This window comes from Misgurnus anguillicaudatus, chromosome 1 (genome assembly GCF_027580225.2).
Source record: "Misgurnus anguillicaudatus chromosome 1, ASM2758022v2, whole genome shotgun sequence".
NCBI lineage: Eukaryota > Metazoa > Chordata > Actinopteri > Cypriniformes > Cobitidae > Misgurnus > Misgurnus anguillicaudatus.
The window spans coordinates 21385525-21405828 of record NC_073337.2 but is presented as its reverse complement, the minus strand read 5'-3'; the positions used below and the strand labels follow the sequence as shown (position 1 = coordinate 21405828).

The 20304-nt window shown below is 34.6% G+C and overlaps 2 protein-coding genes and 1 long non-coding RNA gene across 7 annotated transcripts in view; 1 reads left to right on the top strand and 2 right to left on the bottom strand.

Moving 5' to 3' along the window:
* Window positions 1-14046, top strand: part of LOC141363983 (uncharacterized) — a 40762-nt gene extending 26716 nt beyond the window's left edge. For all 5 annotated transcript variants that reach the window (XR_012369722.1, XR_012369720.1, XR_012369721.1 and 2 more), the window contains 2 exons: window positions 1806-1957; window positions 13942-14046. This is a non-coding gene — a long non-coding RNA (uncharacterized lncRNA). The remainder of the gene's footprint in view (window positions 1-1805; window positions 1958-13941) is intronic.
* dnajb9b (DnaJ heat shock protein family (Hsp40) member B9b) lies at window positions 5370-8021 on the bottom strand. Its single transcript, XM_055189714.2, has 3 exons — window positions 7874-8021; window positions 6973-7200; window positions 5370-6860 (listed from the first exon to the last, which is right to left on the bottom strand). Exons 2-3 carry the CDS (start codon window positions 7184-7186, stop codon window positions 6460-6462), a joined length of 615 nt encoding a protein of 204 aa, XP_055045689.1. The 5' UTR covers window positions 7187-7200; window positions 7874-8021; the 3' UTR covers window positions 5370-6459.
* On the bottom strand, window positions 13075-19575 carry avpr2l (arginine vasopressin receptor 2, like). Its single transcript, XM_055189711.2, has 2 exons — window positions 17926-19575; window positions 13075-13398 (listed from the first exon to the last, which is right to left on the bottom strand). The coding sequence occupies exons 1-2, from the start codon at window positions 18764-18766 to the stop codon at window positions 13319-13321; spliced, it is 921 nt and encodes a 306-aa protein (XP_055045686.2). The 5' UTR covers window positions 18767-19575; the 3' UTR covers window positions 13075-13318.
* Between the last annotated feature and the right edge of the window lie 729 nt (window positions 19576-20304).

Here is a 20304-nt window from a genome sequence, read left to right as displayed (position 1 = left end):
TTCAAGATAATACAAGACCCCTTAACTTAACAGTTTATTTTGCAAAAATAATGGGACTATAGCATGGTTTAGTTGTTTAATGCAGTGGTTCTCAAACTTTTTCAGCATGCGGCCCCCCTTGTGTACGGCACATTCCATCGCGGCCCCCCAAAGAAAATTTATGACAAAACCAGTTCTTAAACTTAAAATTTTAATTAAACAAAACATTTTAAATTATACAAAGTAGTGCTGTTGGTTAGTAGCCTAATTTTTTAGGTGTAACTACACAGAATTCATGATAAATTAATGTATTTTATAAAATGTCATAAAACTGGGGCCCCCCTGGCACCATCTCGCGGCCCCCCAGTTTGAGAACCACTGGTTTAATGGTTGCTTTGAAATGTTTTGATAAAATAGTTGAGTCGTAAAATAACTTTTGCACTATTACATTTTCAGAAAAAAGGTACACAAAGGTACAAAAGTTGTCTCTTGGGCAAAAGTATGGAAGTCACAATGTGTACATAAAGGTACACATTTGTACCAAAATGGTATTGAGACCTTTTTAAAAACTACACTGTGAAAAATTATAGCATATATATTTATTTTTATGTTACTTTAACTTAACAAATTACACTGTAAAAAATACTTTGCTGCCTTAAAATTTTTTGTTGAATCAACTCGGATTTACAAGTTATTTCAACTTACTATTATTTATCTTGCCTAGAGATGAGTTGTTATAACTACAGGTGAGTTGTTATAACTTATTAAATTAAGTTGACTTTTCTCAACTATATTTCATAAGTTGTGACAACTCATCTCTGTTGACATGACTTAAATCTGAGTTGATTTAATAAAACAATTTAAGGCAGCAAAGTATTTTTACAGTGTACGTTAAACAATTTCATCTTGTTTTTCTAAGTTCTGTCAAATCATCACAACTTAAAAAAAGTTTAATTGACTTTTATTCTTAGAAAGTGTACATGTTTTCAATTCAGTTTAATTCATATTTCTTTCTTTTTTTACATACTTCGGTACATATAAGTACATAATGTCAAAGCACTGCAGAAAAAAGATGGTAAATTTTCCTTAAGGCATAAAACAGTTTCAACTGAAAAGCAAACATAAAATTAAAAAAAAAAAAAATAATGCACATCTTTAGATACTACAAAAAGAGTCCATGTTACTTTAAATATTTCTTGATTTTAATACAAGTGTGTATCTCAAAGTGTTCCATCGGTTTATGAATTTATGCATGTGTTTTATGTCTGCCAATGTATTTACATTTTCTGGCAATGCAGTCGTAAGGGCTTTATCTTTTCAAACAAAGGGCTGCCTTCCTTCCCGTTCTCTGCAACCCCTATTCAAAAGGACCATTAATACCAAACCCAATGAGGGAAGGGCAACCTAACCACAACATAGCTCATATTCAACTTCTTTGTTTACTGGCACTCAATCAAAATACAAGTTCCCAAAGCACCTGCACAGGTAAACATAAGCTGTCTGATAAAATTCACTTCAAATGTGGCTCACTTATTCTGGGTAAGAAAACAATTGATGTAATTGTTCAGGCTTGGCTTCCTTCATTTGTATCTTTTATGGCAAACTTTGAGGTCTTCTGTTTAGATAGAGGAGATTTTGATCATGCGTCATGCGTTTATTACAAATGTTTGCAGTACTTTATGAGCAATTAAAATAAATATGCAGTCAGTTTTTTTACTAAAAAGTTGCATGTTAAATGTCTTCACATATATAACTGATACACAATTTTTGAAAACAATATTTTCTTCTACTATTTTATACAGTATTGAACTCATCCTTTTCTTCAGATATGCCATTCTGTCGTGTTCCTACCTCTACACCCGTCTAAAGTCCTGTGTCATTGCCTAATACTGGACCTGGACCTCCCCTGAAACTGAAGTTTGTGATGAAACTGATGTTTGACCTGCACACAGACCCAAGGCTTTCCCATCTCTTAATGGTAAGTTTGTCTTTGTCTTCTGCTACAATCCACTTCTTACCACAGAGCTCCTTCTGTGTGTCTGCTTTCCTGGTCTTTTTGGCTACCACAGCATGTAGAAAAATAATCCATTGAAAAAACACTGCCCTGCATAGGATTGTGGGAAATTGTAGGCAGCAAAGTATACACGTGCTGTTTTCTAAAACACTCTTAAATACACTCCCAAAAATAAAGGTGCTTCCTGATGCCATAGAATAAGCATTTTTGGCTAAATGGTTCCATAAAGAACCTTTAACATTCAAAAAATATTTCTTCTTCACAAAAGGTTCTTTGTAGTGAAAAAGTTAAATGTTTGAAAGAAATGAAACGACCTTTGACTGATTGGGTCTTTGAGGAACTAAAAATGCTTCTTCTATGGTATCGCTGCAGGGCGGCGCTACCTTTAGGCAGAGTAGGCAAATGCCTAGAGCCTCAGGCTTGGAGGAGGCCTCCATAACTGCTAAATCCATGTGGGCTAATCCACCAATCACTACTGACAACATGATGCATATCCAACCAGCTAAAATAACAATAAAATAAAAAAACAATAAAAGATACTGATGCTCATTTATTGAAATAATGTCTAGGAGGTGTTCATCTGTAGTTTTTTATAGGGTTTTTGTTTTGTCATCCCCAAAATTGTGGGTTTTTTAATAAATTACTGCATCTACAACAACAACAAATTTTACCTGTCTTAAACGTTTAAAGGAATATTCAATTTTCTTAAAAGAAAAATCCAGATAATTTACTCACCACCATGTCATCCAAAATGTTGATGACTTTCTTTGTTCAGTCGAGAAGAAATTATGTTTTTTGAGGAAAACATTGCAGGATTTTTCTCATTTTAATGGACTTTAATAGAGCCCAACATTTAATACTTAACTCAACACTTAACAGTTTTTTTCAACGGAGTTTCAAAGGACTATAAACAATCCCAAACGAGGCATAAGGGTCTTATCTAGCGAAACGATTGTCATTTTTGACTAGAAAAAAAAAAAATATCCACTTTTAAACCACAACTTCTCGTCTAGATCCAGTTGTGATGCGTCAGCGTGACCCCACGCAATACGTCAAGAGGTCACAGAGGACGAACGCGAAACTCCGCCCCAGTGTTTACAAATGTGTTGAAAGAAGACCTTTCCTACGTTGTTGTATATCAACTGATACTAATTAATGTCTTTGTGTCAGTTTATTGTTTACAATGGTCCGCAAATTTGCATTTTATATATGTAACACGTGACCATCCCTACGTCACTACGCATTTACGTTAGGTTGCGCTGGACCGGACCTAGAAGAAAAGTTGTGGTTTAAAAGAGCATATTTTTTATTTTTCTTGTCAAAAATGACAATCGTTTCGCCTTATGCCTCGTTTGGGATCATTTATAGTCATTTGAAACTCAAAAAAAAAAAACCTGTTAAGTGTTGAGTTAAGTATTAAATGTTGGGCTCTATTAAAGTCCTCAAAAACATAATTTCTTCTCGACTGAACAAAGAAAGACATCAACATTTTGGATGACATGGTGGTGAGTAAATTATCTGGATTTTTCTTTTAAGAAAATGGAATATTCCTTAAACACATGTGGTTTTGCATAATTTCTAATTACATTTTAGCATACATTTAATCCATTGGTTAACTTGGTAAAAAAGAAGAGTAATGGGGAAAAACACGTTGACACTTTCTTACATTCCGAAAATTAGAGGTGTGTGAGGGGCCTCCAACATAAATTTTGCCTAGGGCCTACAAATATCTAGAACCGGTCCTGCATCTCTGTGAAGAATAGTAATGCAAATGCTGAATTCAGACATTCCTTCATCACTTCCAACGTCTTTGTGCAGCTTATAATGGCAGAATTTGTGGTCATATTGGTAAGACACCTCAAGTGCTGGGAGATATTTTAAAAGTGAGTCTATGACATGACTGTGGTATTAATTATGTGATCTTCTGCTAGTCTGGGTGGCACTTGTATTCAAATGTGTCTAGTGATGTCTGGGAGTCATTCAGTAATGTTTATTTGTTAACACCTTTATACTGAAATGATCTTGTTTGTAGTGTTTTTGTTGTAACTCAGGGGTTTTCAAACTTTTTTGTCAGCCAAACCTCCTTATCCTAAATTATTTTCTTGTAGTAACCCCTGAGATTTTAAGTAAATATTTTAATAATTTTATAGCACATTTGCATTTTTAACTTCAAAAACATAAATTTTTCATAGTTATCGTTATTATTACCTGTTATAGGATCTTCATCTGATATTGGATACTGTTATTGGAACATAAAACGCATCTGTTCATTTTGCATTCAGAGCTCTCCGTTATTTTACACTGTAAAAAATCATTTTTGCACTTCTTTTTAGCTCTAGTGAGGAGCTGCTATAAATTTATTTATATAATTTATATAAACTCCTCACTAGTCAAGAAAGTTGAAATTAATGTAATTTCAAATTGATTAAACATAAAAATTTAAGTGCAACATAGAATTTTACAGTGTAGTTTTGTGACATGCAGATTAAACATATAAAATATATATTTTTGTAAGTAAGTGTTTGATTTAGACTTTTATTTTTAAAATTGTTTATTTACATTATATGTTTATGATTTAATTGTAATGTTTTTCATCAACTCACAAACCCTCTGCAGTTCCAAAGCAAACCACCAGGGGTTTACAAACAAAAGTTTGGGAAACCCTGTAACTGATGATAACATACAATACATACAATACTGTGCAAAAGTCTTCGGCCACCACCACCAGCTTTGTTGTTTTAGTGCAGTTTTAGTGTCCATCCATATTTATTTTTCACCCTTTATATTAAGATACAAACCGAAAAAATATAGGAAATATTTAGTCTTGGCACTAAACACATCTTGACCTTTTTTGAGGAGACTGAAGTCATTCGATTAGAATTAAAAATTAGGATTTAATTTCATTTAGGTTTAAGAGATCCTGCAGTTGCCGCCTATTGCTCAAGTGGAAGGGGAGTTTACCCTAAAAACTTGATACTTCAGCTTATACTTTATACTGTTTTTAATACTACATACAAATGTCCTGTACTTTCTGGTTGTATTCTTATAAAGAGACTGAGAAATAATAATTGTATAAGATCACTATAGCAATGCAAAAACGGCAAATCTAATGGTGTCAAAGCCTTTGGCACAGTATGTCTCTTGTTTTTCAAATTAGTGTATAAATAGCTTTGTGTGGTCTTAATTGTGCTATGCATCTTGGCGATTATACCGATTACCTGTTTAATTTGAAGATTTAACTTTATACAAAAGTACAATTTATTGCAAAGTTTAAATTGTAATATTCTTCTGACCCCCCAAAAAGCTGATGGGGTTGATTGTAAAACTATGTTGACTGGTAATTATTAATATTTGGAACAATTCATTTGCATATTGATTACCTCATAGTTAAGTTTATCAGGATATTCTTACATTTACACATTTTGCAGATGCTTTTTATCCAAAGCAACTTACAGCACATTCAGGCTCAAACTAACTGCGTAAATATACTTTCCTGTAAAAAACTTCACATTCAGTAGTAACAACAAACATCATTTTTGAACATAATCCAGGTTTATGAAAACAAACCAACACAGAACAGAGTGACAGAGATTTCAAACAAGGAAAAACATACAGTATGCATTAATTACAGGTGCTTGTTCTAATATTGCATGTCACTTTGACTGTCCATAAAGAGGTAACCGTTGTAACGAATGGCACAGAAATTTTATAAGATTTAGCTCAGCTTAGCTCAAATATTTAATTGACAAAATTGCAAATTGCTCTGAGATAAACAAATAAACCATTTTGACAGAATTGTAGGAGTGTACGATTTAGCCCTATGGTTAATTTACATGACAGATGAAAGATTAAACATGGCTTTTTCTCATGCCATTCACTAAGCACCCCCAGGTAATTGCCCTAAAATCATCTTAGAAAATGACATGGAAATTAAACACCATTGCTTAAACAAAACAGCAACCGTTTTACAGTAAAGCATTTAATTTGATCCTATACTGTTTTACCAGAAGCCTACAGCTAACAGATCCCCCAACAGCAATGAGATTATGATAATTATTGCACATGCAGGGAATTTCCCCATGAAAAGAGCCATAGCTTGCTTGGGCGTCGTGTTAGCTGAGATGGAAGATATACAAATTGTTTAACATGCCGTAAACAAAAAGAAAATAGGAAGAGATTGGTATTGTGCAACACTTCAGTCAAACTAAACATTTACACGCACTTTAAAAACAAAAACATCCTTTGAATTTTTACTTGTGATGAGGAATCCTAAATGCAGACTTAATAAGACAACCAGAATAAAGTGCTATTTAACCCGCAGGTTTTTGTAGTCACTGATGACTACTGATGGTTATTTAGTCTGATTTAGGTTTTTACTGGACTAAAGAGATTTTTGACTATTCCAAAACAAACAAATAAACAAACAAACAAAAATAGCATTACAGCTTCGTGTTTACATGGAAGTTTTAGGAGCATTCGGTGTGCGTAGTGACCATGTTGCCCATTCGTTGTGTGACGGTCCTACAATTCTGTCTGCCAGAACCATGAAAGCTGCTGTGAGACCTTGTTTGGTGTCCATCAAAAGAAAACATTCGCTCCATGTCCTCAAACATATCATCAAACGTACCACCACCGAAAGAGCTTTGAAAGTGTCTCCTGTGCCTGCTCCGCATCTCCTCATGATGCTGAAAGTGGCTCTCGAAATGTCTTTTATTGTTAAAGTGAGGATTGTGTCCAAAGACGTCAAAGTCTCCGAAGATATCGTTGAAATTAAAGTTGAAATTTTGATTGTCGCCTCCTCTCGTGCCCTCCGTCCTCATCTGATCATACTCCTGCCTTCGCTTGTCATCTGACAATGTTTCGTATGCTGCAAACAGAAAATAAAAGTTTAAAATGTTTAAATGACTTTGTATGAATGGTATGTCTGTCACTATGGTAACAGGTGTGTCGTGAATGGGTGTCACTGACAATAAACTCACCCTCGGCAATCTCTCTGAACTTTGCCTCTGCGTCTGGGCTTTTGTTTTTGTCAGGGTGATATTTCATGGCTAATTTGTGGAAAGCTTTTTTGATCTGTCGATCAGATGCATCTTTGGGTACGCCCAGGATCTCATAGTAATCTTTGTCAGCCAAAATGAGTTCAGCAATGAGCAGAACACACACAGCGGCTAACACCGAATGTGCTGTCGCCATCTCTTCAGTGAGACCTGTGAACAGGAAATAGTGGTGATAACTGTTAATGTATGTGTCAAGAGGCCTGCCAGATAAAGCTGTTTTCAACTTATCTTAAAAGATTATTTACAATCCTAAAGAAAAGTTGTAATGCTCCTTCATTACTTTGGAGACTTAATAGAAATGCATTTTATGTATTTGTTTCCAATGTTTACCCCAAAATTCCACTACTAGAGAAATAAATATCCAATGCAAGTGACGTCACTACTGATATAGCCTACAGTACAGTACGTTTGCACGAGAGTGTATAACTGTAAAATTTAGCATAGCGTAAATATTTGTTTATCTCAAGACTTAAAATCTCTGTCGTTTAATCGCTTTAAACGTCTCTATTTACTTTCCAGTTAATCTTTTAACAAAAAATAAGAGATTTAAAATAAAGCTATTTTGTAAATTTACTTTCTCGTAGGTTCGTACGTAAATGTGTACGTAATAATATCTAGTACATATGTTTAGTTTTACAACATATCTCAAAAAACTCGATACTATGAATAATAAAAAATATTTTTAAGACACACACAACATAGCAGAACAAATATGAACAATTCAAACGAACGATTATAAGAAATAGTTTACAATTTCGATCGTAATAACAGTCAATTGTATTACAGCGTGCATATTACATGTTTAATAAGCGTCTTAACTTACCTAAGTAAGTAAGTACTGGTCTTAATCCCAAAGTTACATCAACAGATTAACAGCTGATCGCTCTCCTCAGCTCTCTGACAGCGCTGAAGTTGAAGCTCCACGACTCGCAACGCGATTGGTCAGATTCGACGAAAACTGACTAGAAGCGTTTTGATTGGTCCAGATCGGCAGCACATGGAACGCTTTCCCGCGCGTCACTTCCTGATGCGGTGACCGGAAGTTTTGTTAGTGTGTTCTCGTGAGTGACAGCGCGCCACGATGCTGCGTTCTCAGTTTATGAAAGGCTGCCTTTAAAGTCAATATAAAAATGAAACTTGATTGCGCATGATTTTGATTTATTGTTAAAAACGTGTGTGTTTAAATGTGCACCGTGCACTCTTGAAGTATGAGATTTTCTGTCAGAAGTTTCTTTTTAGATAATCCTGAACAGTTTTAGTACATTTATGCTGTGCATTTGTTTACTTTATCTGCCTGTCCTACAGTACAAGCATACATTTGTGTAAAGCGTTCGTCTGTCTGCACATGTATCATCTATTTTTGTATCATATTCAGATTATGTATCATTATCTCTATGTGTGTAGCTTCCCCTTGTGGCATAAAGATAGGATGGTATTTTTTCTTATGCATTTCACAGAAGATTTATTTATTTATTTACACATAACATACCTTACTAAATTAATATACATAGCTTACACAGAGAAAAAATAAAAATAAATAAAGATGATGATAATAATAATAATAAAGAGAAAAAAAAGAATATTACATTTCCATTACAAATCCACACGATCAAGACCATCATAAACTAGTTAATATTTTTCCCAGTATAAGAGATGTTTTAATCTTTTTTATTTTTAAGATTTGTTTTAAGAGATTTATAGAAGATTTTTTAATCTATACAAAAAATTTAAGTATTTTAGATTTATGTAAATGAAATTTCCCTAATAGAATCATCAATTTTAGTGCAAAATCAACATCAGAGGAGCCAGAGTTACATTCGAAGAATCATAAAGTCATCAATTACAACTAACTTGTGAAATGTGTCAAAAATCAGCATAGATATTCGTTTCCAAAAGTTTACAGAAAAGATACAGAACCAAAACAGATGAGTAAGGGTTTCAGATTCAGAAAGAACATAAAGGAGATATCTCTTTGTTAAACTTATTAACAAAAACATTGCAAGGATAATATCGATGCAAAACCTTAAAATGTATTTCACTTATTTATTTTTTAGTAGGGAATCAATAACCGAACTGGTACTATAACGCTAAACAACAATTAAATTATATAGTAATATCTATATTTATGATATAATGTAAAACTTCTAATGCCCAGTGTAATCCTCATGGGTTGGTTTCCCGGACAGGGATTAGTTTAAACCAGGACTAGGCCTTAGTTTAATTAGGAAGTTTTAGCAAACATGCCTTAAAACATTACTTGTGTGCATTTTGAGGCAAAATAAAGGGCACTGATGTTTTTTAAGATATGTCAGTGCAAGTTGTTTTTGGTTTGGACAGCTCTTTCATTAATTTTGGTCTATGACTAGTCTAATCCCTGTCCGGGAATCCCATGACATAATGAAGTTTATTTAACTAAGTTCGGGAGGTGCATGGTGATGTGATCCAACCAATCAGCGCAAAGAGGAACCTTTAAATAGCCGTCCCTTACCTCTGTCCCGTGACAGTTTTTTTTCTGCATCCTTCCTTTACCCCATCAGCCAGTTTTATCTATCCCAGTTAAAGAAAGGGGAGTACTCTGGGTTCGGGCTAAAATTCCATGCTCGGAGCCCTCCCCTCGGACAGCGCGACAAATATGCTTTATCTCATTCCTTATCGATTACATATTAATGCAAACTCGTGAAATGCTCATATTTAGCTTTATATCGGTTTATATTTATTATGTTTATCTTATGTGCATAATCTTTGTCGTACATATTTTGTGTATAACGTGCAATTGTTAATTGTATAGTCTGTCAGTAATTGTATTCTGAAATGTCTGGTGCAGACTTTTACTCACCACTACTATGCACGTGCTAATGGTAATGTGAGAAATTAAAGGTGATTTGCCTAAAGAAAAAATATCTTGCATATTATTCCCACATGCTAAATAAGCATTGATAGTTAAAATTGGCATATTTCTTAACGATTTTATATTTAATGTGGTCTTTGACTTTGTTCTTCTCAAAGTGAAAGTAGTAGAAAATAATTCCTAAACTCACACAGCAATCACGTCACTGTAACATCCCGCTCATTGTTTGATCCACTCCACCCTGTCCAAAACAATATGGGATAATTTGAACATTGAGGTGCTGTCATTAATCTCCTGCTAAGCGTTCTTCTTTGGAGACTTTCCTTTTTATGATACGTAAACGTGATTGCGCAAGAAAAGCAACTATTTGGATGATAATTTTTTGATAGCACCATTGACATACCAGAACATCTCTCAGACCCGAAACAGAACTCAGAGGATGGTACTGTTATGGAAGTGGTGAACTGTGATTCAAATGAAACTACCTCATTGTGTGATCAATCTTACTCCAGGCAGGATACAGATAAAGACCAGCAGGTGTAAAATCACTAGTCTATGCCAAAGATATATGGATTTCAGAAAACATTAGGACTGCACTGTTGCCAAGATTATTTGCAGGATAGGCAGGAAATGCAGAATGTGAAGAATAAAGGTGTTGAAGGGTTCTTCACTGATCTGCTTCACTTTAGCATTTCTAAATGTATCTATTATTCAGGCACTCCATTAAAATATTGTTAAGAAGGTTTATTAAGAGTTCATTTAAAAATGGGCCTTCGTTCATTGTCATTCATTCTCAAGCAGGCCATAAGTGGTAACTAGGGGGTTACCAGACATGCTTTCTGTAACAATAACTTAATTGGACAGTCTTTGTTGTTGACCAGATTTATTGTTGAAATGAACTTGTGATATCGGCTTACTTGAATCTCCTAGCAATTTGCTAGGTCAGTGGACAAGTATACCCAGCAAGCAATTTTGCCTTTTAAAGACAGCCCAGATTTTTAATCTGAAAATTACCAATATATTATAAATAAAAGAAACCAATTACCTTGTAGTCACTGTTAACTTTGCTTACATGGGACTGGAGTTGAGAAACACTGACCTAGACTGTGAAATGATGGCTATTGCTGGGGGCATTGTTGGATAACAGATGTTAAAAGTACCCAAGGTTCAGTGGACATAGAACTTGGATTGTTGGTTCATGATTTTGAGCAGCTTAAGATCTGGGGCAAATCACCTATTATAATATAACTTTTCATTTAGCACAAGCTCTGTTGAATCAAAATTCAGAACAATGTGTCTGGATTTTGTGTGTGTTTTTTTTTTTAATGGAACACATAATTGTCGGTTAGTCACTGTTCTCTGTGTGCTCTGATGCTGGTCTATTGAATTTCTAAATGAATCATTTTTGTAATATTATCTGATATAATCATCTTTCTGCTGATATGTTTTCCAAAAAATGTCTTGAATTTTCTATTGACACTATACTGTATTGTATTTGATAAAAGGCCGCAAATGCTGTGGTCTTATCACTTTTACCTACACTAAGATCCTGCGGCTGCTATGACCTCCACCATTTATCGTCATTTTCTTTGTTTTAATTCCATTTTCTAGCAGGCTCCTTACTAGGCTTTCATTTAACACTTTCATTTAAGTGCTTCTCAAACAAAGGGGCCCCCGTTTTATGAAATACATTCATTTATCATAAGTTCTGTATAATTAAACCTCAGAAAAATAAGCCTACTAACCACCAGCGCTGTCATTTAATATTTTTAGCTTATTTTAAGATTCTGATTTTGAGATTGTTTTATGTTATAATTTTTTTTTTGATGGGGCGTGGCTGCGTGAGATGCACCCTAAACAGGGGGGTGTGAAAAAAAGTTTGAGAACCACTGATTTAACTTATTAAGCTCCAAATAGATTTTTTATCTGTTTTTTTCCAGTCATAATGCAAATGACCTTGTTACTTTAATTTAACGTTTTAATAATAAAATAAAAGATGACCTTTTTTATTCTAAAAATCTGTTAGGAATTAATCAAGAGGATTAAATATTCAGTACTTTCAATTTTTTTATATTTTCTGTGAAAAACATACTTATGAATGTGTCTTGGTGAAGGAAATGTAATCATTTTATTTAAGGGTTCAAATAGATAATAATAAAATTGTATGAGGCATTATGTTAACACTCACTTTCACAGTAAAAAACGGCATGACACAATAACTATGGGAAACGTCACATTGGGAATGTTAAACCCTTCGAAGCTTTAGTACAGCGTTTTGCATTTTCATTTTAATGGGAATAAAAATAACCTGCATTTATTATTATTTCTATTTTTTATATTTTCTGTGAAAAACATCCTTATGAATGTGTCTCTAGTAATACAAAAACGAGGAAACAGGATTCTATATATAAACTCTAAAACTTTATTCAAAACATACAATGATGACGAGGAACTGTGACACATAGACATTCATTTAACGACTGAAAAGGACACATGAGGGCAGAATATATAGGGGTGAATGGCTAATAAAACACAGGAGTAAGAACTTAACTATAATGAACCACAGGTGTGACTAATAATGATAAAATGAGATAACAAATGAACTAAACAAGATGATTAACAATGAACAGCATAATGTTAACACTCACTTTCACAGTAAAAAACGGCATGACACAATAACTATTGGAAACATCACATTGGGAATTTTAAACCCTTAGAAGCTTTAGTACAGCGTATTTGCATTTTTATTTCAATGGGAACATGCATTTATTAACATTAAATCAAATGCATTTGCCACAGGTCAATCCTAAATTACAGAGTGCAATGAACAGTGTGGCAGCGTGACATGATGATGAATGGTTCTTTATAAGGATGTACAATGATGTTCCCATTCACACGTCTGTGAATACCCAAGTAATTTTTTGTGATTTGCTGTTTCTACATAAAATCACGTTAAAGAATATTCAGCAAAAATTATAACCTTGATATTTTTAATGACTGAGTATGAGGTCATATCAAAGACTGAATTTATAGTGAAATCAATGATTGAAATTAAACTATGCTCCTGAGAGAGAGAGAGAGAGAGAGTCAATAAGAACAATTTTTTCAAATAAAATACTGTTAAATAACTCATAAAATGCTCAGCATAGGGTCACAAAACGAAAATAAGACACAAAAGAGCTGTAAAACAAAAACTCCTAATCTGCCCTCTTACAACAATTTGTGCAACAGTGAAAAGAAACCTTATCTTTATCAATCTGTAGCTGTACAAATGGTATTTAAGTCTGTAATGAGCACAGAAACTATATTCAAATACTGAATAATCATGGTTAGTTAAGATAAAAGCCCTGGTCAAATGCATGTAAGCTTCTCAGCTGTTGATAACCGCAGTTGAGTGAACGTTTGATGTCTGTGCAGGTCTTAGCTGTAGTACAGATAAATCCACGGGTTTGTGCAGCTGTTAAGACTGGCGAGCAGCATTATAGTAACAAACACTGGCCCTGTGGAGGTAAAGAGAATGTCAATAAAGAATCGATAATAGACTACAGGAAATAATAACAAGCAGTTACGAGAAAATTGAAGTTGTTCAAAATACAGACATACAGTATGGGGTGTCTATCGGGCACAAATAAAGCAATTTTTTCTGGTGTTTTGATGTGCAGCTGTGGGTCCCAATGACAAAAGTCCGAATGACAAGTGATGGTTATGACTCATCACATTACACTTAAAAACTGTCTTCCTAATATTGTAATAGCAAGCATTGTGGTCACAACAGTATATTGAGGGAAAAACATTGAAATGTTTAAATCAGTGCATTATATGCATGTTTGCTAATTTTTTTAATTCAAGACATCAATGAGGTTGTGAAATTATTATTTTTTTCTCAATTTTGACCAGAAAATAACCACAAAGGGTTCTGACTGAAAAAAAATAAATAATAAACTTAAACAATTAAATGCATTTCCATAATATGATTAAATATTTAGCACTATTTATTGACAAGTTTCATTGTTTTACATTGACTGTTTATCTCCTTTGTACAGATTTCCTTAATTCCATCCTGCACACAAGATGCTCATGGATTGTTATTAACTCATGCTGGGATAAAAAGGTTCATCATGCAGGATATAAATTATGGATTATAAAACGGCCAGTGCTGGTTCTTCATTCTGATTGGTTGAAACGCGTTCTCAGCTGTGATAAAACTCACCGGTAAACCCACGGCTCAAACCGTATTACATAGCTTGTATCACTGCGCCACTGTTGTTGTGTACTGTAGAAAATAACTGTCAAAATGTCGGATTTTGTTGTCAATTTTGATTTATTGGGTGGGCTAATTATATTATATTGTATTAATTATAATCCTCAACAATTGAACAATTAATGGCGATATCCAGATAAGTGTCAATAAATATTGTTGAGTTTTCTTGTTAATGCTTCCGTGAGGAGTAGTTGTACCGTATATTATCCACTGGGTGGCGATCACTGATCAGTGGTGGCGATCTTACACAACATAAACACTGATGCTTTCACTCAACACTTTAAAACTCAAGTGTATTTTTTGATCAGCGATCTGAATCGGATCTCTAACAAAAGTCATTCACAGAAATGGAATTATCCCAACATTTTGCTCAAAATTTGAGAGGATAAAAGAACAATTGAAGGTAGGGTGAAACGTTTTTATTTTGTTGTTTGAAAGCAGAGGGTCTGTTCTTTCATTTGATATATTGTATGTTTATATATCTAAAGAAGAACATTTTTCTGGAAGGCATTAATGTTTAACTAAAGCTGGGTGGCAACTCTTTTAAAAAACGCTGGCAGGGAAAGTGTTAAGCATGCTTCCAAGCATATTTGATCCATACGTCAACAGTTGCACGGTATAAATGTTAATGTATAAATTAGATGAATGTTGATTTATGAAAATAAACACCACAGTCTTAATGAATCATATTTTCATTGTGTCTTTGCTCCGTCTGTTTTGCTTGGGAACCGCTCTGTTGCAGACACACTTGAGTCTGAGGAACTACTTTGTTTGGCGGAAGACTAATATCTGTACTAATATAATTACAACTTATTTGCTGTGTTTTATTATATGAAATCCTGCTATACATAATTTGAAGCAACCGTTTTATAAACGCAGTGGGCCCCGCGGGGCAGTGGGTTGCCAGTGCATTTTGTAACGGCTAAGGGGGTTACAACGCCCCTTAGCCGTTATAAAATGCACTGGTAACCCACTGCTTCTTGGGGCTTATTGCTTTAGTTTATACCATGACATTTTATACTATGGCATAAGTGTGTGATGTCATTGAGGTAAAGGGGGCACACCTACAAATAAATAATATTCATACTGTGATTCATACTAATACTAATCATAATTTATTGTTATGGGTCATTCTACAGAAAAGGTGGAATTCGGGTGATGGAATTTAAATGAACTTCTTTCAAAACACCCAAAACTTCTATAATAGCATTAATTAACTTGTCAAATCTATGAATCCGCAAAACAGGGAGCTTAATCTATGTTTAATTTTTAATACATTTTAATAAAGAATCCATGACGTTATATCTTCAATACCTGACAAAATGAGATTATAATAATAGATAATTAATATAATAAAACTTATAAACTTAAACATTTTTCCATCTTGTTTTGTTTGTATGCTTTTATGTTGGTCAGTTAAAGGAATAGTGCTTAGGAAGTACTCATTAGAGAAGACGGTAACACCAATGATGGTAACACTAATGACAATTTAAAGAAAAAACAAAAAATTTAACAAAATGGCTGCCATTAGCCATGAGCTATTTCATCAGAGATGTAACAATCACATACTTATTCAGTATAATGTATTTTTATGTAAAGATCTTAACACTCCCAGCTATTAAAAAGAGTAACACTAATGACATCCAAAAAATCTTATCTCAAAATTCTTAGATATATCATGATATTTTAGACAAATAAGGTAAGACATCTCAAAAAACTTCTGCCTTCCTCCACTGCACTTCTTTCACTGACCTCTTGCCCCATGAAAAACTTCAAAGATCTGATGCATTGTTTCAAAATAAAGGTGCTTTGGGTAGGGTAACACCCATGACATAAATTTGGGGGACAAATATTTATTTGATATTATTCATATTAGTGGTGTATTTTTTACCATTTCAGTAGTGTAGTAAATTCATACAGGGTTACAGGTAAATGTAAATTAGATTTATTTTATAAAAAACATGCTTTTTACACAGTTCAACTTCCAAAGGGACTTTTTTTTTTAAAAAAGGAAAAAAAGGAAAAAAAGAAAATAACATAAATAAACTCTCTCATCATGTTAAGGACAGTCTATATTTATTAAATATATATCATTACACTGAAAAAAATGATTCATTGAATTTAATCATTTTTTTAAGGTAAGTGGTTGCAATCAATTTATTTAAGCTACATTTAAACAAAAAAGATTAGCAACGTAAAATAAAATATAAAACTTTTGTTTAAATGTAGCTTAAATAAATTGATTGCAACCACTTACCTTAAAAAAAATGATTAAATTCAATGAATCATTTTTTTCAGTGTATGGGATTATTGGGTCAAATTAAATGATTAAGGCAGGGGTCGGCAACAGGCGTCAGAATTGTGATTCTGGAGATGAGTCCTATTAGTCATACAGGGCATCTGTTTTGTTCAGAGGTTAAACATGTTAAGTTAAGCAAGTTATCTGCAGCGTTCCATTCAGTTATCTGGTTTTATGTGAAAGCCATAGAACATTTGAACCAAAGTTCAAAGTAAAGTGGTCTTGCCACTTAATTGAAATGTGCATTATTTGGATTGAAATAATTGTTTTTCCAGATTCTCCAGGCACGGATGTTTATATTTCCAGTTTGGTTTGAGTTTAAAAATTAAAATCAATATTCACAATTAAGTAGTTGTGTTCTTATTTTTAGATAATCTAGTGTGACAACTTACCCGCCCTAGTGTGACAACTTACCCTCCGATGGGGCAAATTGTCACAAGTGCACAGTCACTATTCAACAGTCTACAACTCTGTAATGAGATAAGATATAAAGATGTTATGAATACAACATATGTGCCCAAGACTTCCTTCTTTCATTTGGTATGAGATTTATACCATTTTGATGTATGGTGCTCAGTAAATGTTAGACAGTGTGAAAAGTGTGACAACATACCCCGCTCTCCCCTACATTTAAAATTATCTGTCTCTTTTCGTTAGAGACATTTTGTGAGATTCTGGAAACGTGACGTTAAGTTTTGCGGACCCGTCAGGTCGGGAAATAAAGCGGGTGAACACAAAGTGTATGAATGTATGAATAGAACCTTGTCGGAGCTGGACAAAAAACAGTCCAGCGGAGACCTCCTTAAACCTTAGGTGTGTATGTGTGTGTCCCGGATAAATATTAATAAAAAAAGGAACAGTTTAAAAGTCGGACTGTAAGAGTATTTCAAGAGAGCATAAATGCCTGTAATATTACCACTATAGTACTTGATCTGTTTAAAATGATTTCATTGATATATTAAGCCTATAAAGGAGTTAAATAAAAAAATGTCTAATCCAGTAATTAATTTTTTTATCTGAGCACACAATCAGAAAACCCGTGGTGGTTAAATTTTCCATTATTGTTTTTAATTTGAAAAAAAAAAAAACGATTGAACGAATGATACACAGACCCATTACCATGTTTTTAGCAATTTTTAATGCCGTCTTTCGTCTTTTAAATAGGAAATAAAGACAATGTTTCTTGACAAAAGATCAGATAGCCTATATTAGGCTAATTCAAAATAAGACGTAAGTGTGCCAACAACAGTTGGCCCGCCATCTACTGGCTAAAAAAAATATTGGCCCGCGGCCAAAGTTACTTGCCGACCCCTGGATTAAGGGGTCTGCAAAGCAAGGGACAAGCATTTCCACCTTTTTTGTAAAATGACCCTTATGCATTTTGTAATGAAATTGTTGCATGAATAGTTGCAGAAATTTTTCAAATAGAAGCATTTCCCCATGGACCCAACTGTAAGTTTGATTTACCTTGTGTGGGTGCACTATTGGGACTCCATGCTGACCACAGCTGGACAACAAAAAACGGGCTCCAGCAGAGGGTGTAAACCAGGATGATAACAAATGTCATTTTGACAGTCTTCAACATAGCACTGGATATCCCTTTAGTACTGGAGCGCCCATCACCTGTGCTTCCCTGCAATGTTTTCCTCTTCATGTTGAAATAAATCCCAGCGCATATCTTTATCTGACAGTACATCAGGATTACGGCTGGCAGGACAAACACAGACAGTGTAATCCAGGTTATATATATTCTGCCTCCCCATGGTTCGATAAATGTAGCCCAACAGTCGTAAACGTCTTTCTCAACTTTCCGGAGAGAAAAGATGAACATCTGTGGCGCGCTAAACGCAAAGGAGATGATCCACGCTGCGCTTATGGCAACATATCTTCGGAAAGACACTGCTAAAAACGATACCATGGGTTTGCAGACTGCATGATTGCGATCTAGGGTCATAGCCACTATCATGTACGTGGATGCGAACATTCCGACCACCTGAAGGTATTTCACTGATCTACACACAAAATCAGAGCCTCTGAATCGCTGCGTAATCTCCATGGAGAGCTGCGGTAGCACTTGGAAAAAAGCGACCACCAGGTCAGCCAGACACAGGTGCAGGAGAAACAATTGGGTTCGAGTGTGTCTTTTCCTCTTCTTCCATAGGGTATGCAGTAGGAATAAGTTGCTAAATGTTGCCAGCACAAAAATTGAGCCCAGAACTGCAGCTTTCACGAGCGCAAAGTATCCCTCTGATAAAGTCTCTTGCGCATTCGAGCAGTTATCGCTGCTACAATTAATTTTATCGAGCATGTTAAAGTTAGTAATTAAGTTATTCTCTTAATGTCAGTGTGTTATGCGCTCAACTGACTCCAGCAAGCGCCGAAGCACAATCTCGGTGCGCAAAAAGGTGACTACTTTTCCAAGATTCCCAAGCGCCAGCTACAGGTACCTGTGTTTAATCGCGTTAACGGGGAACAGTCAGTCATGACTCATGCAGTCATTTACGCACGATGAAACACAGGTAGTACAAATATTAACAATGTAAAATGACACTAATAAAAAAAATTATGGGACAAAATAAATGTCTTTAAAGTTAAACATCCAAATGCCATTAAATTATGGAAATATTTTCAGGAGGTTCTTCAAGTAAATAGGTCAATGGGGTTCGGTTGACAAAGATAAAATCAGTGACTTGAGATGAATTCTCAAAATAAATATATTTTGTATATCTATATTCAAAGAAATCAAACAGTATACAGCTGAAATTTCAGGGGATTTCACCGTCCCTCCCTTTACGTGACACAGATTACATAATGGCTTTTATGTAAAACGTCACAAACGATTTTAGAATTTACATAGAACGTCCGCTCTGTCATGCTACATAAACTGCAGTTTGTACTCTGTTGGGTTATTTTATGGTACGGAGAAAGACAGTCAGCTCAAACGACAATCCCGCTCAAAGTATTTTGTTACTGCTCCGCTAAACAGCCACTGATTCCGATAATCCACTTCGTGTTTTCCGACTACTCCGTAGCATCTTCCTCACAATCTGGAGACGACAGTTCCCGAGGTTCGTTGCATTAACAGGTAAGGTTCATTACATTACCTCAGTTGGTGATCCGCTGAATTAGTAATGTGGTAGTTTGTTTTTGTAAGGATTTGCTCTCGGGGGTATTCCAAAAGTGCCAACAACCCAACCAAACCCAAAACTACAATGCTTGTCAAATTAATGGCCCGATCATATTTAATAATATAAATAGCATCAAATGTGCATTTGTTGGCACACTTTGTAGACAAATAAACAAACAAACAATACCTTAACAATAAAGTAGACAGAGAGAGGGGTAAGAAAAGGTGCTACAGGCCAGCTGGTATATCGTATACAACTTTCAGCAGTTTGTCACAGTTTAATTCTTATTATTAAGTTTAGGCTATTTATCATATATAACTTTTTTATCTGGTCTTCAAGTTTTGTTTTAGCTGGTTTAGCAAGCTGGTCTCAGTGTTTTACTCACTTTTTAAGCTGGGCTAGGCTGGAAGACCAGCTTAAACCAGCTACTACCACCTTAAACCACCTTATGCTGGTTTGATCTGTTTTTTTCCTTAGGGAGTAAACTGCTACATATTCTATACCCTACGATTACCAGCTGGCCTTTAGCAGCCTTTCTTACCCCTCTGTCGCTGTCTACTTTCCGTCTGTCACAAAGTGTGCCAACAACAGCAGATTTTGTGTTGTTTATCTTATTATATATGATCGGGTAGCCTACATTAATAATTTGATTAGACAAGCATTGTCGTTTTGTGTGTGGATAAGTTGTTAGCACTTTTAGAAGACCCGAGAGCAAATC

Coding starts and splice junctions, on each gene's coding strand:
- dnajb9b (XM_055189714.2), bottom strand. CDS start 7,186: ATGGCGACAGCACATTCGGTGTTAGCCGCTGTGTGTGTTCTGCTCATT. Junction 6,861..6,972: donor GTTCAGAGAGATTGCCGAGG/GTGAGTTTATTG, acceptor TTCTGTTTGCAG/CATACGAAACATTGTCAGAT.
- avpr2l (XM_055189711.2), bottom strand. CDS start 18,766: ATGCTCGATAAAATTAATTGTAGCAGCGATAACTGCTCGAATGCGCAA. Junction 13,399..17,925: donor CAATAGTGCACCCACACAAG/GTAAATCAAACT, acceptor TTACCTCCACAG/GGCCAGTGTTTGTTACTATA.